Below are 24758 nucleotides of genomic sequence, written 5' to 3'. Positions count from 1 at the left end.
ACAAGTGTTAAGTCCATTTCTGATTCATCATGGTTGAAACTGATTCCGTTTCAACTTTAAACAAGAGTTGGAATCAAGAAATGCTCTTCCAGTAATTGATGACGAAGTTGCTTAGATAGTGCACTGGGAACGCCATTATGTGGTAATGTGGAATATGTGAAAACTCTACCCCTGATATGACTACGGTAATAACACTAAATGCACTTGAAATGTTATAGGAAGGGCACTGTCTTACATGTTTAAAATATCGGTATTTTGATGTGTTGATGATATGATGATAGTTGGTTGTTATTTAAAGTGAAAATCTAACAGTTGAAATAAATGTCAACGTGGCCGAGTAACAAATTTTAAATTTTGAAGAAATTTTGGTTATTTCACATTTAGCTTGATAAAAATTTACAGAAACCCTACAAACCCACGTACCTAAAAGTTTACAGGTTTACTTTTACAGTTTTACCCTTTTTCTTTACCCTAAAATAAAAATTTACCACTTACTATTTAGTTAACTTTAGTGATTTAGCCTCGAGTATAAAATAGCAATTTTCACTCACTTGTTACCGTTCCTACTTAGCTGAGCGGAGCAGCAGATACCCCAAAACCCCAAATTGAAGAAGGTACAGCAAACCCCAAAATCCCAATTGGAAGAAGCAGCAGGTTACCAGAGATCCATCAAGGGTTTCGGTTAGTGGCTTTTTCTTAGCTTTCAAGTACTTAGCCTCTGATTTTGTGCTCCAATTATGCTTGGTTTTTGCCGTAGAAGATTGCAATTACTATTCCCCAGTCGTAGTCATGCTGCTAGTTCACTTATGCATCCTCATTTTACAAGATTATATTCATCAAAACCATTGATAGGAAGTACCCAAGATCGAAAGGATGGGTCTTTTACAGATTCATACCTTGTAAACACAATTGGTTTCTCCCCAGAACAAGCGGTCACTATGACCACAGCATCTTCTTGGGTAAACCCAGAAAAAGCTGACTCAGTCATTAAGCTTCTGAAAGACTATGGTCTCACTGAACCCTCCATTTTGGAGATATTTAAGAAAAGCCCAATCCTGCTCAGTCTCAATGCTGAGACCCTTTTGCCCAAACTCGAGTTCTTTGGTTCAATTGGCATTTCAAACACTGTTCTTGCTAGGTTCCTTTGTATGAACCCAACAATCTTGCATTATAGCTTAGAGAGAAGTATCAGACCTTGTTATGATATAATCAAATCTCTACCTATCCCCCAGGAGAAGGTCCTTATTTGCTTTAAAGACATGCTTTGGAATAAAGTCAAAGTACTAAACAATGTTGCTAGTAGTATCTTAATTCTGAGAACGCATAAAGTGCCCGATTCCTCATTCCATATCTGGAATCCGTATTGCTTGTCTGCTCTGGCCTTGGACTCTGACAGGGTCGAAGAAAATTTCAAGAGAGTTATGAGCATGGGAATCGATCCTTCATGTGCTGTGTTCATGAAAGCCTTGTATGCAATGTCATTCACTGATGCAACAAAATGGGAACAGAAGATGGCTTTTTACAGGAAGTGGGGCTGGACTGAACATGATGTATTGTTGGCATTTAGAAAGTGTCCCTTGTTTATTTGTATTGCTGAGAATTATGTATCGAAGAAATTGAAGTTCTTTACAAATGCAATGGATTGCCAACCCTCAGATGTAGCTGGATCTCCAATAATGCTAGCTTATAGTTTGGAAAAGCGAATTATACCTCGTTGTTCAGTTATCAGAGTTCTCCAGTCACAGGGCATAATTGCAAAGGATGATATATCTCTCTATACCATTCTGAAGGGAAAGGAGAAGTGGTTCTTGGAAACTTTTGTGATCAGATATCAAAAGCGAGTACCTGAATTATTGAGCATCTTTCGAGGGAAAATTGGTCTTGCGGAATTAGGCTAACTTAACTCTGTTCCTTCTTCCACTGTCATGTATGTGACAAAAGTGTGCGTTTGAGGTGGTAACGATAATTTCTAATGGCATTCGCATCCTATATATATGAGAGATAAGAGTTCTAACTCAGTTTGAGCCAACTGAAACACCTTATTGACTGCAAGAGAAATGTAGATTTTGAATTTTCAAGTCTCTGACGACCCTGTTAGCTACTTCCTATCATTTACTGAGTTCTGAATTTGTTAGTCATGTAGTTTTATCTTTAGTACAATGGCTTGGGCAATGGCGTTTAGCCATCTGCTATATCTGTATTTTTCTTTGGTATCACGTATTTTTAGAAAAGTTTGTTCTTGTTGACCCTGTTAGTTCAGTCTTTGTTTTATCGGATATCCCGTATTTGGAACACGATTCTCATCATTTAAAAAAAAATTAGTGAGATGCTTTACTATGTTACGGAAGTTATGGGATCAGAGAAACAAAATGATTCTTGTGAACAACCTCAAATTCAAGAGAAATGAAAACAATTGGATTTGGGAACATGATATCTGTCAGTTTTTGGAGGAAAGAAATGTCTTGTTGGAGGTGTTCCTCCCCTTGTTGATTATATCAAGCTGAACTTTGATAAAGCTGCTGAAGCTTCTGGGGGAGATTCTGCAGGTTTTATTGCTTAAAGATCCTTATGGTAATGCTAGGCCTCAATCAATTGGATATGACTGAGGTACTTGGTTTAAAGATGGACGTGCTTTGGGTTAAATGTCTATGTCTCTAGGGATTAGGGTGATTTTTTGTTTCTGATGTAACGCATTTCTTCACTCCAAGATGGTGCATCAATTCAGTAATATATTTACTCAACATCTATTCCAAGTATGGATACATAGCAGCAGGCATATATTAGACCAAAAAAAGCAGCAGGCACGGATCTAAAGATCCATAATAGTTTACTTTTTTTTTAACCAATGAAATGAATTCATTTGGCATCAAGCCGCTTTGAGCACAATGCTCATTGACGACACAAGGGTCATGCATAAAAGGTGCAGACACTAAATCGAAATAAACGAAATTTATGGTCGAGACACACTATATTACACTCCCCTGACTGGAAGAGCATTATTAGAGAAAAATAAAATAAAATAAAAATTATGGGCTAAAATACAAAGCTCAAACCAAGAAACCCTAGCAAGAGGAAACCAGAACCGCTAGCCTTGTTGCACCACCCCGACAAGTCACCGTTGTTGACCCACCACCCGCAAACACACTTGACGTTGCCGGAACAACCACAACTACCGCCATCTCTCCACCGCGTCATGGAGACGAAGCTTCACTGCCCATGAATCGATTGAGCAATCAAGCAACGTCACCATCCTTGAACTCGCTCCGCCATCCTCCCTACAAATCCCCATCACCACCAAGACAACCCAAACCCTAATCAAATCAAGAAGATCTGATTCATGTCAGAAGATCCATAATAGTTTTACTAATTTGAGTAATTTCTATAAAACTCATCTCTTAGTTCTCTGTTGTACTTTGATAAATCGTGGTTTATGTTCAGAGCTTATGATGTATGTAACGACCCCAAAATTTCGAGTTTTAAAAACTCAAAATTTCAAAGTCGTTAGAACACCAATAACAATCTCAATGGAATCGAAATCATTTAAGTGCACAGCGGATCATCACTGAGTTCTCAATACAACTCAGAAAACCAATTATTACAACCCAAATTTATAATTTAACATTACATAAGATGGAATGTAATAATCCTCACAATCTCTCACAAAACTCACAAATAAAATCACAACAATTCTCACACACAAATCCTCGCTAGAAAACCTCACCACAAACTGGATACGAGCAACTTCGAGTCTCCGGAGTCGTCTCTCAAACTCCACTAATCAACACCTGCGGAATTATCCCCTACACCATTGGATTGGTGCACCGGGATTGTAAACACAAACCCGGTAAGCTTATAGCTCGTATGAGTAAAATCAAAATATAATTCGCATATCAAAATATACGAAAATCCAGAAATCAAACAAATATAAATGCACTCATGAGTCAATGGACTGCCCATCTGGTTGTCCCAAAGAAATATGAAAAGAAACGCTCATGAGAAAATTAAGTAATCCTTCTGGTTACCCAAATGCATTTATAATACGGGTACCAAGAACGCTTGTACACATCTGTTACCCCTCTCGTAATACACCGCCGATATTGGATAGCCACCCGCTACCCAACATCCAAATTAATCTGAGTACCCATGAGCAGATAACCACCCGTTACCTCACATGCAGAACTAAGGCAGACAGACTAGAGCTCTAACTGTATTGTAACTTTCGCCCGGCCAAAGGCTAGGTTCCGACTTGCCAAACACGTACAATAATCTCACATCATATTGTACCAAATCACGTCCGAAGACAAATCAACATTTTAACAATCTCAATGTTAAAATCACGTACAATAATCTCACATCATATTGTACAATCAAAATCACATGCTCGATATATATTGTCATCAAAATGACATCATCACAATAAAATCATAACAGTATATTATATAGCAAACTATATATATATGTATTTATTTACCATTTATACGATATATATATAATCCATTATATCTTATACATGTCATAATTTATAAACATGTCCAAAGACAAAACGTTAAACAACTCCATATTAAGTTCACATGCTTGTCATCGAATTAACCAAATCCAGATGAATTCATAACAGTATATAATATAGCAAATTATATATATATGTACTTATTTCCATTTATACAATATATATATAATCCACTATATTGTATACATGTCGTATTTCAATATTAAAAACTCTTGCAAATATCTTAGAATCACCGCAAGGGTAGATTCGTAATTATGTGAGATTTTACTCACCTTATCGAGTCGAGCGTGATCCCACAATTTCCGAAGATAATTCATTTCCTCGCTTTATAGATCACCTTGAAAAGATAAGAAAAGGATTTAGAAACGTTTCGTAAACCTTTAAATGCCGAAACAGTAATAATCAGTTACTGTTCAGCAATTTTCGGTTTTACGAATTTACTGTTCATAGTTACTATTCACGGTTACTATTCGCTGTCACTATTCACAGTACTGTTCATGTATTTCTGTACAAATACACAAAATAATACGTATTTCTGTATGTATTCCTACTATTTGCATATTTCTGTACGTATACATACTGTTTCTGTATGTATACATAATGTTTACGTATTTTTGTACGTATACATATTATTTAAATGTAAATACAATCTCAGTAAATAAAATTTACTAATTACCTTTTACAAATTACTTTTTACAATTACTGAAAGTAATTTATATTTACATTTACTGTACGTAAAATTTAATTTACATTTACCATACGTAAATAAAATTACATTTACATTTACTATACGTAGTAAATTACCAAAATACCCTTCTCTGAATACTGTTCACGCGACGCCGCACGTGGCGACGCGTGGGGTGCACGCGCCATCTCCGGCAGGCCGCGCATGGGGCCCACGCGCCGACACCCCCCAACGGCGCGTATCACGCCACCGCCGTGCCCAATCTCTTCCTCTCCTCCTCCTCTACCTACCTACGGTTCCAAACCGCCCCTAGGCTACCTCACACCCTCCCCACGCGCCGCCTAAGGCGGCGGTGTCTCAAAATCTCCTCCACCCCGATTCTTCCCCAAATCTTCATCAATCAATCACCAATCCATTCACACACATCACATCATCAAATTGAATGTATTCTTACCTAGATCGGTGCTCAAAATGCGTCAGGAATGGTAGATCGTCGACAAGCTCCTCGCAGGATCTTCAATCGTCGATCCGGCTTCTTGGCGGCGAAACGAGGCACGACGTGCTTGCGGGTGGCAGCTGAGGGTCTTGCGATGTCCTAGAGGATGGCGGTGAAGGTCACTGCAGCTCGGAGGCAGAGAGCAAGGCGCGAGGCAGAGGGAGGCTCGGGGGACGAGCGAAGCTCTCGGCGGCGAGGCAGAGCGCCGCAAGCTCGTGGTTGCTTGGAGGGTGCTTGCGAGGCCGTAGGGTGCGGCGGTGCTAGCCACGAAGGGCTAGAGGGTGGCAGATCGGCGAGAGCAATTTTCGAAGGGGGGAGAAGGAGAGTCGGGCCGAGAGAGAGAGAGAGGGAGGGAGGCGGAAGTGAAGAGAGAGATAGGGTTTTCCAATTATGGAAACCCTAATCTCCAAAATGCCCTTATATACTTGTTTCCAAAATCGGAAACAACTTCTATCGTTAATAACTTTTACGTACAACGTCCGATTAGAACGCGTCACATATCCACGAACTCGTATCGACGAGCTCTACAACTTTCGTGAAGAAAGTTTTCGAAACCGAGCGACGGAATAAAAGTTGATATAATCGTTCGGAAGCGTAACGTTTTTTTTTTCGAATTAAACGTTCCGATAACGTATCCGTTACTCGTTTCATAATGTCGTAACCAATCACATCCATTCTAATTAAATTTCACAATTTTATAGAATTCAAATCCAACTCAAATATTGTTTGAAATTTAGGGTTATTACAATGTAAGTTCATGTTTTAAATAAAAAAAAATACAAAGACGAATGTTGAGCCACTTCTGATCCACCATAGTTGAAACTGATTCAGTTTCAAATTTCAACGAGTTGGAATCAAAGTTTACTTCCAGTACTGCTGAGGAAAGCATAAGAAAGAAGGCTGATAATCCCTAATATGACTTCAGATAATAGCACTAAAACCACTTGAAATGCTCTAGGAAGCTTAATCAAGGTATTTACGACAACTCAAGAAACACCTTACAAATCTTGTTGGCAAACATCAATGCCTGTTGATAATCTTATAGCGATTGATTGAGAAATGTGTATATCAATTTATGCATTTATCCATTGGAGTATCTAAACATACCGGGTAAATTCATTTTATGGTACTTGATGTATTTAGATAATTTAGTACCTGATGTATGAAAACATAAAATTTGGTACTTTAAGTTTTTATTTGTATTCCATTTTAGTATCTATGTCAGTTTTGATTATAATTTCAAAGTTATTTTCGTAATTCTAGTTATAAACTCCTTAAAACCACACATAAATTCATTTTAATCTATTATCTCCAAATTGCCTCTCAATTGTCTTCAAAAGTTTGATATATCTCCTCCATTTAGCAACTACTATGTATATATCTAAATATAAGTATTCTTGATATAGTTATGATATCCAATATATCACATTTAGCTATGAGTAATTCAAAAATAAATTTTAAAATAACTAAATTGGGATTGCTTATTAAAAATTTATTTCCTTTACAAAACAAGTAATTATTTGTAAATTATTTTCAATTTCTTTCAACTAAATTTAATAAGAACGGAATAAATATCGTATGGTACTTTTGTTGTAATAATTATACTAATATTCTCTATTTCGATATATGCGTATTGGATGTGGATGAAATATATTTTGGAGATAAATGAGAGACAATTAGTGATAATAGGAAAATACGAAGCAAAATATAAAATTAAGGAATTAAGGACTAAAGTGATGAAAATAACCTTCATAATATGATCAAAACTTACAAAAGTACCAAAAGGAAATACAAATGAGAACTTCAGGTACCAAATTGTTCATTTTCATTCATCATGTATTAAATTATCCAAGTAGCGCTACATCATACTCCATGAGAAATTTACCTAAACATACCCAACATACCCACAATTTGTGGGCCACGAAGCTCAAAGTTTGCAGCTATAGAATAACACAATTGTTGCATTTAATATTTTTACTATTTGCTTTTACCCTAACATCAATATTAATTAAAAGAATATGGCTTATAAAACTGCCTTACACGTAATTCCGGTATTACTATCTCTTTAATTTTATCCTTATAAAACAACTTTTAATAAAACATGGGTACAAAAGTAAACAAACAAAAGGCCTTCCCACAACTACTCTTTTGCAGTTATCGCAAAGGGTACGTCTATCCCTCTATCGTCTTACTATTCGGGTGTGTATACCATTTGGGGATGCAGCTTTATTCCCATGACATTTTTTACTATTCAAATTTATCAATCCTTAAGAGCTTTGATAAATCTGTGTTGAATTGATTATTGAAGAATGATCGATAGTATGCATTTATTATTTTATTTACTTGAGAATTGGAGAAGAATAACTCTGTAATTTTTAAAACGAAGTTTTACTCTGGATATAGACAGTATCTAAATATATTCCCTCACATACTGCAATTACTTATCGGAGTCATTAATTCATAACTAATTGTTTTTAAAGTTTGCTAACAAATCTTCTTCACACCGTTAATTCTTTCTAATGTCATTTAGAACAAGTACATATTCAATGATTTTGGGGTTGCATACTCTTTAACTTTATCTTTGCTTATGTATAAATATATATATTTTAAAATTTTCAGGGTTTCGATTTCACAGTTGTTTTCTTTCATTAAAAGAGTACAATACAGTATGGGTGAGGGTAAAACATTGAGTTTGTGGTGTATTTTTATACAACTCTTAAGTTAAATATGACACATTCAAAATACGCACGCTCGAGTGCGTCCGTACACGTCATGCGCAGAAAGACTAGTAAAAATTAACCACTTACTATTAAGGTAAATTCATTAATTTACCCTCGAGTATAAAAGAACAATTTTCACTCACTTGTTACCCTTCCTGCTCTGCTGAGCGGAGCTGCAACTACCCTAAAACCCCAAGTGAAGAAGGGTACAGTAAACCCCAAAATCCCAATTGGAGGAAGCAACAAGTTACCAGAGAACCAGCAAGGGTCTCGGTTAGTGGCTTTTTCTTAGCTTTCAAGTACTTAGCCGCTGATTTTGTGTTCCAATTATGCTTGGTTTTAGCCGTAGAAGATTGCAAATACTATTCCCCAGTCGTAGTAATGCTGCTAGTTCGCTTATGCATCCTCATGTTACAAGATTATATACATCGAAACCAATGTCAGGAAGTACCCAAGATGAAAAAGATGGGTCTTTTGCTGTTTCATACCTTGTAGATTCATGTGGGTTATCTCCAGAACTTGCTCTCTCTTTGTACAAGAAGAAGAGGGTACGGTTTGCATCCCCAGAAAAACCAGATTCAGTTGTTAAGCTTCTTAGGGAGTATGGATTTGGGGAAACCCACGTTTCCAAAATTGTCAAGAAACTCCCAGAGATGCTCTCACTCAATGCTGAGAAGATCCTTTTGCCGAAACTCGAGTTCTTTGTCTCTGTTGGAATTACAGGCACTGCCCTGGCTGAGGCCCTTTCTGGCAACCCAATTGTGTTGCGCATGAGCTTAGAGAATACTATCAGACCTTGTTATGCTATCATTAGGACTCTAGGTATCCCTAATGGGAGGATCCCTCGTTTCATCAAGTATTCACCATATTCGTTTAATGTCAAAGCACTGGGAAATGTTGCTCGAAATGTTCCATTTTTGAGGTCACTAAAAGTGCCGGAGTCCACACTCGATTTATGTAGGCCCCATAATCTTCTTGCAGTGTCAACCGATGCCAAAGAGTTTGATGAAAATGTCAACAAGGTCATTAGCATGGGATTTTCTCCTTCAAGCTTTTCATTTATGAAAGCACTGTATGTGTCTTCTGTGTTGGAAGAGTCAAAATTGGAACAGAGGAAGGAGTTTTATAAGAAGTCTGGTTGGAATGAAAGTGATATATTGTTGGCATTTAGTAAGTATCCCAGTTTTATGGTCCTCAGTGAGGAGAAATTTTCGAGTAAAATGGATTTTCTTGTGAACAAAATGGGCTTGCAGCCGGCTGAGGTGGCTAAGTATCCCTGGGTTCTACTTTATAGCTTGGAGGAGTGGATTATACCTAGGTATTCAGTTATTAAAGTTCTGCTATTGAAGGGTTTGATAAGGTTGGAACAATTTTCTTTACTTGGTACCGCATTAATGTGCAAGAAAGACTACTTCTTGCATAGGTTTGTGAACAAGCATCAAGAGCAAGTACCCGAATTATTGAGCATCTTTCATGGGAAAGTTGGTCTTGCCGAACTGGGCTTAGAATTTGAGGAAACAGATGGAGTGAAACAAATATAAGACAAACTTGGCATGCTTGTTTATATTTATTACAAGGGTCATTAAAGAACCAATTATTCAATAATATGAGTTCTGCAGTCAGAAATATTTTCTCCTCTTTGGCAGTACTTTAGCCTTCAATGTTACTTTGAATTACCTTACGAGCAATGATTCTAAATGTTTATTCGCACAACACTAGTTTATCATTGTTTGAATTGGATTTCACCAATTTGTATTCCAACTTCCTAACTATCTGTGTGTGTTGACAATTCCCAGCTGTTTCTTCCTTGATTTGTTGGATTATTTGTTGAATAGCCTACTGTATACTGTGCACTACTGCAAATATTTGGTTTTTTGGACATTCATTTTGATGAAAGCTTAAATATGTAAAAATGAAATGGCATATATGATTTCTGAAAAGATTTTCAGGTCCTATTTTGAAGTGTTGAGATTCAGGTTTTGATAGTATGAATAGCAGAAGTGATGAACTCTAGGATGTTTTCTTTAACTTCCTGAACGTTTCTATTTGTCTCCCTCCATGTGCATTAAGCTTTCGATGCCTCCACCAAAACCCTGAACTTACTCATGTACCTAAACTAGATGCATCTAAAATAGATGCAGCATACCATTTTGTTTTGTTCTAGTTTTCTGTCTTTTTTTTTGTGTAATATTCTAACTTCCAATAGTTGTACAAGTAAAATGTCTTGATAGTTGTCTTTTTTTTTATATATTTTATTTGAATCAAAGTGACAATTGGAAGCTGAAAGCCGCCGAGTCAACAATTTCGAGGTGAAAGCCTCACCCAAAAATGTGGATATCGATGACTGATTGACTGGTATGTCGTTCTCAGGCTAACCTCCTCTTACATCAGGCATTAAGTTGTTTGGAGAAGCAGATCATACCTAGGTGTTCTGAGTTCTGCTTTTTGAAGCAATTATAATAAAGGAGCTAGATTTTGCTTCATGTACTATTTCAAGGAGAACTGTAAATCCCTTACGGGATGTATGAGTATGAGCAAAGAGCTCCAGTAAATCAGTTGCAAAACGATGCTCATGTTAAAGCCATATGCGGCATGGATTTTGGAAATGAACGAAAAATATTTGTTCTTGTATGGAGTAGTCTTGTGTGTGTTTATTATATTGCTTAAGCCCGCTCGTAATACCGTACTATGAAAAGTCTGAACATACAAAAGTATATTTTTCGCTGAACAACGAAACTGAATCTTCATTTTCATAAGATACTCTGCTCTTGGCACATAAAAAAACACCATTGTGGTTCATTTTCAAGCCACACTCCAATGCTAAACAAACTGTACTTTTAGCTGATGCATTTGCCGCCTAATAACATGTTTCTCTACTGAAATTCTTTTCACCAACTAATCACATTCAACACAATTGAGATGGGATACAAATTTATGTAAACTATTGTTTCATTGTTTTAAGAAACTAAAACAAAGTTAGTGAACTTTGTACACAACTATGGTGCCGAAACTCCAGAATGAGAGGATTCGAGCTTATTGGATGATCAGAAATCAGCAGTGAGGACTAGAGACGATATCGTCATTTCACCATCCTCATACACATCTCACTGTGATGTTCGACTATCTAATTAAGTCATACTGTATTCAAATTCTTATTCTTGATTTCTTAGTTATATACTCTTTAGATTATGGTGTAATGGTTTAGGCCTCATCATTTAGCCCGCGGATCCGAAAAGCCCGCGGAGCCCCGCAAGCCCGACGGGCTTTTACCCGGCCCGGCTCGCGAGAAAGCTCGCCAAAGCCCGCTTCCGTGGGTAGAGGACCGGGCTTAAATTATAGGTGTGAAACCCGGCCCGGCCCGTGAGCCCGGCCCGCCAAAAGCCCGTCAAATAATAAAATATTATACATACATATTTTATTAGGTTTAGAATAAAACTATTGCATTATGAAACAACTATATTAAGGAAACTTCTTGGGATCGATCGACACCAGTAGATATGATCGGTATATATATTTAGTGACCCTGTAAAAATTTCATCCAATTCGGAACTCGTTTGACCGTCGGAATTTCCGGTAAACCGAAAACAACACTAATATGTCATAAGGGAAGACCCATTACCAAAATGCGAACACCAAAAGTCGTTTGCATATCTGAAATCACCTAATTTTTGTCACCGATTGTATGTGGTCGTACCAAGAAAACCAATTTGGCAAAGCCCCGGTCAAAGAGGATTTTAATATGTCAAAACGCTTTTTTCTTTATTAACCGTAGGTACGGACGGTCAAACAATATCCAAAACGGATGAAATTTTTACGGGTTCTCTAAATATATATACCGATCACATTTACTGGTGTCGATTGACCATATTTTGAACTAGAGTTATTGATCGCCAAAGCGTCAACTAATATATCATACCCTTTTATATTAGGTTTATATTAAAACTAACGCATTATAATGCGACTATGTGAAAGAAACTTGTCGGGATCGATCGACACCAACCGATGTGATTGGTATATATATTTAGTGACCCTGTAAAAATTTCATCCAATTCGGACTTCGTTTACCGTCAGAATTTTTGGTAAATCGAAAACACCACTATTATGCCCTAAGGGAGGACCTATTACAAATATGTGAATGCTGAAAGCCGTTTGCATATATGAAATCACCTAATTTTTGTTACCTATCGTGCGCGGTCGAACTGAAGAAATCTATTTGACAAAGCTCCGATCAATGAGGTTTATATATGTCAAACGCCTCTTTTTTAGTTGACCATTGGTACGAACGGTCAAACCATGTCTAAAACGGACAAAATTTTTACAGGTTCCCTAAATATATATACCGATCACATCTACTGGTGTCGATCGACCATATTTTGAATTTGAGTTGTCGATCGCCGAACTGTCCACTAATGTATTATAACCTTATATTAGGTTTATAATAAAACTATCACATTATGAAGCGACTATATGAAGGAAACTTCTCGGAATCGATCAACACCATCCGATGTGATCAATATATATATTTAATGATCATTTTAAAATTTCATGCAATTCGGACCTCGTTTAACCGTCGGAATTTCCGGTAAACCAAAAACAACACTAATATGCCCTAAGGGGGGACCAATTACCAAGATGTGAATGTGGAAATTTGTTTACATATTTGAAATCACCTAATTTTTGTTACCTATCGTGCGCGGTCGAACTGAATAAATCTAGTTGGCAAAGCCCCGGTTAATGAGGTTTAAATATGTCAAAACACATCTTTTTTAGTTGACCGTTGGTACGAACGGTCAAACCATGTCCAAAACGGACGAAATTTTTACGGGTTCCCTAAATATATATACCGATCACATCTACTGGTGTCGATCGACCATATTTTGAATTGGAGTTGTCGATCACCGAAGTGTCCACTAATGTATTAGGTTTATAATAAAACTATCACATTATAAAGCGACTATATGAAGAAAACTTCTCGGAATCGATCGACACCATCCGACGTGATCAATATATATATATATAATATATTTACTGATCATTTTAAAATTTCATACAATTCGGACCTCGTTTAACCGTCGGAATTTCCGGTAAACAAAAAACAACACTAATATGCCCTAAGGGGGGACCAATTACCAAGATGCGAATGTGGAAATTTATTTATATATTTGAAATCACCTAATTTTTGTTACCTATCGTGCGCGGTCGAACTGAAGAAATCTATTTGGCAAAGCCCCGGTTAATGATATTTTATTATGTGAAAACGCATCTTTTTTTTGTTGACCGAAAATTTCGACGGTTAAACGAGGTCCGAATTGGATGAAATGTTTACACGGTCCCTAAATATATATATCGATGACATCTATTGGTGTCGATCGATAATATTTCGAAACTAGAATTTATTTGTGACTTTTGTTTTAGAATGTTTTCTAACAATTTTTTTATTGTTTCAAACCCTTAAATTAGAGTATTATATTGTTTTTCTAATACAAGCCCGTAAGGCCCGGTCCGCAAAAGCCCGCAAGGCCCGCCTTAGGTGGGCGGGCTTGGATCTTCGTATTTTTGAAAATACTCGGTCCAACCCAGCCTGCCACTTATTTAAATTTATTAAGGCCCGGTCCGGGCCGGCCTGGGCCCGTCACTCCCCCTATAATGGTTGATGTAGATTGTATGAATAACGGTACGTGTATGGTACGCTATGTTGTATAAATACACAGCAGATTACTACGAAGTACAAACCTTAGCGAAACCCAAACAAAAGCTAATACCCCATTTACCCCTTCAGTTTTAGACATAGCTGACTGTCTTCCAAGTCCCTGCTTTGGTGAGCCCAGGAGGAAAACCCCTAAACCCTCAAATCCAAAACTGGAAGTGGGCGAATCCGCAGCAGACCAAAGAAACCACAACTAGTCGGTGAGTCCCTTCCTGTTTACTCCAAGGTTGTCTCTGATTGTGTTCTCCAATTATGTTTGGATTTTGTTTTAGAAGATTGCAATCACTAGTTCCAAGCTGTAGCAGCATTTCTGTTCAGTCTTCAGCAACCCGTTTTCAAAAGGCTTCTCCTTTTAGCAGATTGTATTCATCATTATTGTCTGTGTCTGAAATAGATGATGTGAAACCAAAAGATGCAAAAGACCAATCTTTTACAGTTTCATACCTCATAAACACAATTGGGTTCCCCCCAGAAGTTGCTCTTTCTTTGTCAAAGAAGCGACGGGTGCGCTTTAGATCCCCTAAACAACCAGACTCGGTCATTAGGCATCTGAAAGATTATGGCTTTAGTGATACTGATGTCTCCCAAATGGTTAAGAAACACCCAGCCCTTCTTTTAGTCAGTGCTGAAAGGACACTTGTCCCTAAACTTGAGTTCTTATGTTCCATTGGAATTACAGGAACTGACCTTACTCGGCTCCTTTGCCGCAAACCAGTTCTTTTAAACTATAGCCTCGAGATAAGTCTCAGACCTTGTTACAATATCATCAAAACTCTACCTATTGGTGATGGACAGCTTGGTCTCTTCTTGAGGAACTGGTGTCGGATATTGAGTGTCAGAGTGCTACAAAATGCTGCTAGCAATGTTGCATATCTGAGATCACTTCAAGTGCCAGAATACTCGATCTCATTGTGTGCCTCCTATTATCTTTTTGCTGTATCTCGTGATACTGCAAAGTTTAAGGAATATGTGGGGAAGGTCATCAGTATGGGATTTTCCCCTTCATCCACAACTTTTGTGAAAGCCGTGTATGTGTTTGCTCTGATGAAGGGGAAAAAGTGGTCAGAAAGGTTGAAACATTACAGGGAGTGGGGATGGGCTGAAGATGATGTACTGACTGCGTTTAGAAAGAGTCCATCGTTTATGTTCTTGAGTGTGGAGAATGTTTCCATTAAATTGGATTTTTTTGTGAACAATATGGGTTGGCAGCCAGCCGATATAGCTGAACATCCCGCTGTTCTAACTTATAGTATGGAGAAGTGGATCATACCTAGGTGTTCGGTCATTAGAATTCTGCTGTTGAAGGGCTTAATAAGGGAGGGAGAATATTCAATTGCTTCCTTGATGTTGAGGAGAGACCCTTTCTTGAATAGGTTTGTGAACAAGTATCAAGAACAAGTACCTGAATTGTTGAGCATCTATGAGGGAAAATTGGTCTAGCAGAATTGGGCTTAGGATTTATTGAAAAAGATGGGGTGAAACAAATGTAGGATAATCTTGTTATTCATTTTTGTGTTTTGATGTTTTAGAGGCATAAGAACTGATGTTTCAGTTATTTGAGTTCTGTTGTCAACTTGTCATAGTATAGATTTAGTCAAGTTTTATCGCAGCTTTGGCATTACCATGGGCTTTTTACCTTACCAGGAGTGATTTTTTTTAAAAAAATCTTTATGAACACAGCAATGTACTTTATGTTGTCATAATCTGAGACTATGCACGCTTGAAAGTTTAAACAATTGATTTATTGCACTGTAAATTGGCAATTGGATTGGTTTGAATTCACCCATTTGTATTCCAAATTCCTGAATCCCGAATAACTATGCATAAAGAAATTTTCCTGTATTTATGGCTTTTTTTCCTTTATTGTTTGGCATGTTATCAATAATATCCAAGGAAAACTAAACTTGTCTTATTGACCTCTCTCATATTGGTTTTGCTAATATGGGCAACCAGTTCCTATTGGTTTGCTGTATAACCGTGCACTATAGTATCAATTTCAGTCTAGATATTTTTTGTGGACAGCCAATTTGATGAGAGCTAAAAAGAAACGAACTTTGATGTCTAGAATAATATTCAGTTGCTATGTGAAGCTTTGAGATTTATATTCAAATAGTATGAAAGCAGAAGTAAAATGACATAAAGATGTTCTCTTTCATTTCATGTATTCTGTTATTTGTCTCACTCCATGTATAGTAAGCAGTTATACTTTTAGCAAGCAAATTGCCCTGAAACTAGTGTATTTTGTTTCTCATGGCAATTGGAATCTGCCTTATCAAGTTATCAACAATGTCAGGGAACTGATGCACCATTCGAAACTCTGAACCAATTCCTAAATGGGAAGCCTCTGGCAGTACATGAATAGTTGGTCATGGGACTCATGATCTTCAGTATAAGCATAATTTTGTGTTTGTTTTTTTAACTCTTTTTTTTTTTGGTCTTTTGGGGTCCTTTATTTTAACTTACTGCAAAAGATTTTAACTTTCAGCACCTGCATCCTGATTTTTTGGTCCTGCTACTGGATTTCTGGTTTTGTGCTCTCTTCATGCCAGGTTACTTTCTAAAGTCACTCTCTTAAGATATAATCTCTAACTTCAGAGGAGGTATACTTATGCAGTTATCTGGCTTTTGATTCTAGTTACAGTGTATGTGCAAGGATCTATTGTAGTTGAAGAGTATAGATTATAGATGGGTGGTTTGATTGAAGAGTGCATAGAGCATTTGGATGTTCAAATTATCACTATAAATTGGTTGCTGGTATGTAGTGTGTATATTAGGATATATGAGTAAATCAGTTGCTGAAAACAGCCCTGTGCCGGGTAGTATTTAGGTCATCATCTCGTACTGCTGGGCATCCAAATTCCTGCATTAACTGAATGGAGCTTCGTTAATGCTTTTTACAGTTTAATACTTTATAGAAAAACATTTTGGGTTCTCTCCAGAATTTTGTTCTCTCTGATTAAGAATCGAGGGATACACTTCAGTCATCAAGATACTAGAGATTATGGCTCCAAAATTGTCAAGACTCCTACTCGGTACTGTATTAATCCTTGTCCCCAGACTTGAATTTTTTGGTTCCCATTGGAATTACAGGCACTGACCTTGCTCACATTGGTTCTGGCAACCAGACATTGTCAGATATCATCAGAACTCTACTGTCTACCTATTAGTGACGAAAAGATTTGTCTTTTTTCCTCTAAAAAAACAAATTTTTTTTTTGTCTTTTCATGGGGAGCTCTTCTGGGATTGTGATCGAATGTCGAATTACTAAGCAATGCTGCTAGCATTGTGTCAAATATCATCAAATGCAATTGTTCCGTGAATACTGATTTCTTTAAGTATGTCCGATGTAGAATCATAAGACCTTTCTTGTAATAACCCTAAATTTTCAAAACAATATTTGATTTGATTTGAATTCTATAAAGTTATGAAATTCAATTAAAATGAATTTGATTGTTTGCAACTTTACGGAACGGAAACGGAAACGTTTAATAAGAAAAACGTTACGTTTCTGAACGAATTTATCGACTTTTATTTCGTCGCTCGGTTGCGAAAACTTTCTTCACGAAAGTTGTGGAGCTCGTCGATACGAGTTCGTGAGTATGTGACGCGTTCTAATCGGACGTCGGACGTGGAAGTTATTAACGTCGGAAGTTAGTTTCCGATTTTAGAAACGAGTATAAATAGGATGTTTTAGTGATTAGGGTTTCCATTTCAGGAAAACCCATTCTCTCTCTTCTCTCCGCCTCCCTCCCTCTTTCTCTCTCCCCGAAAACTCTCTCCCTCTCCTCAGAAAATTGCCTTCGTGCGATCTGCCTCCCTGGGCCTCCGTGTCGTGCACCGCCGCTCCCTACGGCATCACGAGGCCCTCCGCACCAAACCCTGAGCTCGCGCCGCCCTGTTTCGCAGCCGAGAGTCTCCCCTCTCTCTCCGAGCCTTCTACATCTCGTCGCGACCTCCGCCTCCAAGCCGTCGCGTTCCTCACAGCCGGTCCCTGGAGCACCGCGTGACCTCCGCAGCAACCCTCAAGCTCACCGCTGCTCGAATCGACGTCGCCGGCTTCTCACGCATCACCGACGATAAATCGAGCTTCCATCGTTCGAATTAGGTAAAAATTGATGTAATTGAATTGTGGTTTGTGATTGATTTGGGAGATTTCTGGATCGATTGGAGAAGGATTGAGGAGAATTGGAGGTGTAGGTGGCGAGGGTTGAGCACCGCTGCCTTAGGCGGCGCGTGTGAGAGGGTGAGGTAGTGTAGGGGTGGCCTAGGGCCGTGGGAAGGGCGGAGGAAGAAAGGAGGATGGTTTTGGGGTGGCGGTGGCGTCATACGCGCCTTGGTGGGTGTCGGCGCGTGGGCCCCACGCGCTGCCACAGTGAGTGGTGCGTGAGCGCCACGCGCGGCCTGCCGGAGGTGGCGCGTGCACCCCACGCGCCGCCACGTGCGGCGACGTGAACAGTGATTCCGAGAAGGGTAATTTTGTAATTTATTTTTACATACGGTAAGTGTAAAAAGGTGAATTACATACGGTAAATGTAAATTTTATTTACATTCGGTAAATATAAATTTAAATTACTTTTAGTAAAGGTAAAAAGTAATTTTGGAAGGGTAATACGGCAATTATTAATTACTGAGACAGTACGTACATTTGAATAGTAATTATACGTACAGAAATATGTAAACAGTATGTACTCGTACAACGATACGTATTGGTTATGTATTTGTACATTAATACGTGAATAGTACTTTAAATAGTAATCGTGAACAGTAACAGTAATCGTGAATAGTAATCGTGAACAGTAACAGTAACCGTGAGTAGTAACAGTGAACAGTGCACTGAATAGTGACGGTGAACAGTAAATTCGTAAAACTGAAAATTGCTGAACAGTAACCGATTATTACTGTTTCGGCATTTAAAGGTTTACGAAACGTTTCTAAATTCTTTTCTTATTTTTTCAAGGTGATCTATAAAACAAGGAAAGAAATTTTCTTCGGAAATTGTGGGATTACGCTCGAGTCGATAAGGTGAGTAAAATCTCACATATTTACGAATCTACCCTTGCGGTGATTCCAAGATTTTTGCAAGAGTTTTAAATATCGAAATACGACATGTATATAATATAGTGGATTATCTATATATTGTATAAATGGTAATAAGTATATATATATATGGTTTGCTATAATATATACTGTTATGAAGTCATTTGAAATAGGTCACTTCGATGACGAGCATGTGATTTAATATGGGATTTGTTAAACGTTTTGTCTTCGGACGTGTTTATAAATTATGACATGTATATGATATAGTGGATTATATATATGTATTGTATAAATGGTAAATAAATACATATATATATATATATTTTGCTATATAATATACTGTTATGATTTTATTGTGATAATGTCATTTTGATGACAAGATATATCGAGCATGTGATTTTGATTTGTACAATATGATGTGAGATTATTGTACGTGATTTTAACATTGAGATTGTTAAAATGTGATTTGTCTTCGGACCTGATGTTTGGTACAATATGATGTGAGATTATTGTACGTGTTTGGCAAGTCGAAACCTAGCCTTTGGCCGAGCGAAAGTTACGATATAGTTAGAGCTCTAGTCTGTCTGCCGTAGTACTGCATGCGAGGTAACAGGTGGTTATCTGCTCATGGGTACTCAGATTGTTTTGGATGTTGGGTAGCGGGTGGCTATCCAATATCGGCGGTGTATTACGAGAGGGGTAACAGATGTGTACCAGCGTTCTTGGTACCCGTATTATAAATGCATTTGGGTAATCAGAAGGGTTACTTAATTTCTCATGAGCGTTTCATTTCATATTTCTTTGGGACAACCAGATGGGCTGTCCATTGACTCATGAGGGCATTTATATTTGTTGATTTGTGATTTCTCGTATATATTGATATGCGAATTATATTTTCATTTTACTCATACGAGCTATAAGCTTACCGGGTTTGTGTTTACAATCCCAGTGCACCAATTCGATGGTGTAGGGGATAATTCCGCAGGTGTTGATTAGTGGAGGTTGAGTGACGACTCCGAAGACTCGAAGTTGTTCGTATCCTGCTTGTGGTGAGGTTTCTAGCGTGGATTGTGTGTGAGAATTGGTGTGGTTTTATTTGTGAGTTCTGTGAGAGATTGTGAGGATTATTACATTTCCATCTTATGTAATGTTAAATTATAAATTTGGGTTGTAATAATTGGTTTTCTGAGTTGAATTGAGAACTCAGTGATGATCAGCTGTGCACGTTAAATGATTTCGATTTCATTGAGATTATTTTGTGTTTAACGACTTTAAAATTTAAGTTTTTAAGCTCGAAATTTTGGAGTCGTTACATTTCTAGTGAAGAAAGTATCTTGATTCGTTAGTGTTTGGGGTATCGTTAGATTGCATTACTTGTTGTCATTCTATTTACGTGGTGGAAATGAAACTTGTGATCGTCTGCGGGGGAGGGAGTGTATGTGAAAGCCATGGCTGAATCCATCCTTAACTACGCAATGAGCGGTTTTCAGCTGCCACATTCTTTTTGCAGGGATCTCCCCATTGGAAAATTTGGAATGAAATCCTCATTCAACTGATGTATCTGTTTCTTCTTCAAGCAACTTGGATGCTTGCATTGTCACATAAGCAAGGACTGAACGTCTAGTAGAGACAAATCGATGTACAGCTCATGGAACAAATGAATTGATTCAATGAACTCTGAACAAATGAGTCATTTTGTCAGAACAAATGAATCCAGTCTTGCAGTACTTATCACGGGTTACTCTCACATCGTACCAAAATTGACCAGTGGCCGATGTACGTATGACTATGATGGTTATGCGAAACCTTCTAACACGTAGTTTTCTTGACAAGAACGTATATGTTTACTCTCCCAACCCAAAACTCTTGTCAAAATTATCACCCGAGTTCACTTGAACGGGGGATGGTCTGTTGGCGGAAACCACCAGCCTCTGACCGTCCTCTGCAGGTTCTACGAGCATTACCTCATTACCATTTTCAGATCGGTTGAATCCTAAATAGTAATTGTGAGTGGATGGTAGTAGGTGAATGAAGAATTAGTGGAGGAAACAATATGTAGTGGAGTGATTAGTTGAGAGATTAGTATATAGTGTAAATTAGCCTATATATATCATTGAATTTGTATATGCAAATCAATTCAAGGAAAACAATCGGTATTTTACCACTTGGTATCAGAGCCTCCTGCTCTGTTCTTTCTCCTTTTTTTCCGGCAGGTCGATCTCCGACGCCTCTCCGCTGCTTCTGCTTGGCCGCTCCGCACTTGGGCTCGCTGCTCGACGTCGCCATCGACCTTCCTCGGAGCTCATCGACCCGCTGCTTCACTGCTCCTCATCTCTGCCGCTGCTCCTCATCTCCGAGACGCCCTCCTCCGGTGGTCCCTCTCTTCCCTTTCCTCGGCTCTCTCTCGCTCCATCGACGAGACCTTCCTCAGAGCTCATCGACCTGCTGCTTCACTGCTCCTCATCTCTGCCGCTGCTCCTCATCTCCGAATCGACCCGCTGCTTCACTGCTCCTCATCTCCGAGACGCCCTCCTCCGGTGGTCCCTCTCTTCCCTCTCCTCGGCTCTCTCTCTCTCGCTCCATCGACGAGACCCTTTTCCCGCCGCTGTCCCTTTCTCTCCTCTCTTTCCCGAAATTTTTCTTCAGAAACCCTAACATTTATCTCTCAACCCGACCCGACCCGGCCTGCTCTCGACCCGGCCCGCTCTCGACCCGACCCGGTCTCGACCCGACCCGGTCCACCCGACCCGACCCGGTTTGCCCGACCTGACCCGGTCCACCCTATTTTTGTCAGTGCATATTCACCGTCAGGGCACGTACACCGGTGACAGATTGTTCTCATTTTTTGTGTTTTTTTTGCTGTCTAACTACATTGCTTCTTTTTTCAATGGGTTCTGGACATGAAACTGAGGGTTCTACGCTCCCTGAAGTTCCGACCTTCGAAGTATCTGTCAAAAATTCTGACAGTGGTTCCTTTGGGGGCACCAAACTCAACGGAACCAATTTTCGTAAATGGAAACGACTCATGGCTGCTCATCTTCGAGGCATGCACAAGATGGGACATGTCACCGGCGTCACTAAAGCTCCTAGTCATGAGGATATTGTTGCCTACAACAAATGGGACGACGACGATGGTCTTGTCATGTCCATCTTGTGGAAAGCTATGAATGATGAGATAGTTGATCTCGTGGAGGCATGTGCTACTGCGCAGGCAATATGGGAGACACTGACTGGCTTATATATTAATGACTCTGATTTCATACAGGTTCATGAGTTAATGTGCACATCTTTGGCCATACACCAAGATGGGCAACCGGTGGCGCATTATTTCACCAAGCTAAAAAATATTTGGGCTGAGATTGATGTGAAACGTCCTTGCATGATAAAAAATCAAGAGGATATTGTTTGGTACCATAAGGAGAAGGAGCTTGAACGAGTTCACCATTTCCTGAAAGGTCTTGATGCCAAGCATACTAGTGCGAAAGGCGAATTGCTCCGAATGACCGAACCACCTAATCTACTCACCGCTTTCACCTATATTCGAAAGGATGAGTCTCAGCAGGAGAGTATTCTTCCGGCACCGGCTGTCATTTCCAGCCTTACTATTCATGCTCGCTCTCCGGCACCACCCCTTCTGCAAGCAACTTCCACCCCCTTCATCGACAAGGACCACCACCAGGTTTCGGGAATCAACCTCGCCCTCCTTGCTCTTATTGCCATGATACTAACCATGCTCGTGCGACCTGTTGGAAATTATATCCGCATCTTAGGCCCAAGAGGCCTAATCATCGTCCCCAGGCAAAAGCACCTCTTCACTTAGTTCCGGAACCCGATATCTATGGTGTGGTTGGGAATGATCATCATACTGCTGGCGGAGCACCTACCGCTTCCATCGTTGGCCGTAGTCAAATTGGTATGGCCTTCAATATTTCTCACTCTGTTAGTTTTGATACTTGGATTATTGATTCTGGTGCATCTGATCATATGACTTATGATAAATCTTACTTCACCATATTGTCCCCTCCACCCGTACCCTCTGTTACTAATGCTAATGGTGAGGCATTTCCCGTGTTAGGATCCGGATCCGTTCGTATTACTCCCACCATAGAGCTTCACAACGTACTCTATGTACCTGCTTTATCTCATCATTTGATATCTGTTCCCCAATTAAACGCTGACGCTCAGTGCTCTGTAACATTTATTCCTATGTATGTGATCTTTCAGGATCTTCTCACCGGACGGGTCATTGGTCGGGGGTATCTGAGGGGCCGGTTGTTTCATCTGGATCTGACATACGCAGGGGAAAAACCAGGGAGACATTCTCGGACCGCTTTACTCTCCACTTCTGACAAGCTAAGTGAAGTTTGGTTATGACATCGTCGCTTAGGGCATCCATCTTTTAGTGTTATGAAAAAATCTATGCCTACTTTGTTTATTAGTGTGGACGAATCTTCTTTATGTTGTGAGACCTGTGTTTTGGGCAAGAGTCATCGATCTACTTATTCACCTAGTACTTCTACTAAAAGCTTTCTTCCTTTTGAACTAATTCATTCTGATGTTTGGGGACCCTCTAAAGAGTCTACTGTGTCAGGCATGTGATATTTTGTGTCATTTATTGATGATTGCACACGTCTTTCATGGATTGTACTTCTTAAAAATAAAGATGAGGTTTTTCCAGCTTTTCGTGCCTTTCATACCTCTGTCCAAACACAATATAATGCCACCATTCGAGTTCTTCGTTCTGATAATGGGGGGGGGGAATATGTGAATCATCACTTTCAGGAGTTTTTTAACACACACGGGATTATTCATCAAACAACGTGTCCTTACACACCTGAGAAAAATGGGGTTTCTGAAAGAAAAAATTGTCATTTACTTGACATGGCTCGGTGTATTCTTTTTAGTGCCCACATGCCTAAATACCTTTGGGGTGATGCTGTCATTACTTCCGCCCACCTTATTAATCGTCTTCCCTCTCGTGTCCTTCAAGGGAAAGTCCCCTATGAGGTACTTGCATCTCATGTCTCATTACCCTCTTTTCATAATCTTCCTGCTCGTGTTTTCGGTTGTGTTGCTTTTGTTCATCTTCCACCACATCAGCGTTCTAAGTTGGATGCCCGGGCGATTAAATGTGTGTTTGTTGGGTACGGAGGACATCAGAAAGGGTATCGGTGCTATCATCCCCCTACTCGGAAATACTATGTCACTATGGATGTTACCTTTTTTGAGGACATGAGTTATTTTCCCTCTTCTGATACTGCTCTTCAGGGGGATAATTCATTTTTTGAAGAGTTGTATCATGGAAAGGGGGAGACAAGTGAGTCAGTTGATATGGTAATAGGTTCCGTTGAGATTACCAAAGCCACACAGGCACCACTTGAGGTCGTCACTCAAGAGATTCAGGCACCAGAAGCTGACAACACAACTGCTCCTCATGACTCCCGTACAACTATTTATACCCCTGACCAATGCTCTCCTGGTACAGAAGATCACTCACCTGAGGTTAGTCATTCTAGAGCTAATAGTAGACAATATGTTTTGCCAAATAGGTCTACTCGGGGTCAACCAACAAAAAGATATGAACCTACCCTTCAGACTAAAGCCAA

At 39.1% G+C, this 24758-nt stretch overlaps 3 protein-coding genes across 3 annotated transcripts; all 3 read left to right on the top strand.

Annotated features, from left to right (window-relative positions):
* The first annotated feature begins 588 nt into the window (after nt 1-588).
* Nucleotides 589-2245, top strand: LOC126799636 (uncharacterized). Its single transcript, XM_050526874.1, has one exon. The coding sequence runs from the start codon at nt 738-740 to the stop codon at nt 1896-1898; it is 1161 nt and encodes a 386-aa protein (XP_050382831.1). The 5' UTR covers nt 589-737; the 3' UTR covers nt 1899-2245.
* A 6372-nt stretch (nt 2246-8617) lies between these two features.
* LOC126799939 (transcription termination factor MTERF15, mitochondrial-like) lies at nt 8618-10040 on the top strand. The gene has a single exon (XM_050527203.1). It carries the CDS (start codon nt 8738-8740, stop codon nt 9947-9949), a length of 1212 nt encoding a protein of 403 aa, XP_050383160.1. The 5' UTR covers nt 8618-8737; the 3' UTR covers nt 9950-10040.
* A 4153-nt stretch (nt 10041-14193) lies between these two features.
* On the top strand, nt 14194-15885 carry LOC126799518 (transcription termination factor MTERF5, chloroplastic-like). The gene has a single exon (XM_050526733.1). It carries the CDS (start codon nt 14368-14370, stop codon nt 15553-15555), a length of 1188 nt encoding a protein of 395 aa, XP_050382690.1. The 5' UTR covers nt 14194-14367; the 3' UTR covers nt 15556-15885.
* The last annotated feature ends 8873 nt before the right edge of the window (nt 15886-24758 follow it).

This window comes from Argentina anserina, chromosome 6 (genome assembly GCF_933775445.1).
Source record: "Argentina anserina chromosome 6, drPotAnse1.1, whole genome shotgun sequence".
NCBI lineage: Eukaryota > Viridiplantae > Streptophyta > Magnoliopsida > Rosales > Rosaceae > Argentina > Argentina anserina.
This window is presented reverse-complemented; position numbering and strand designations above follow the sequence as displayed.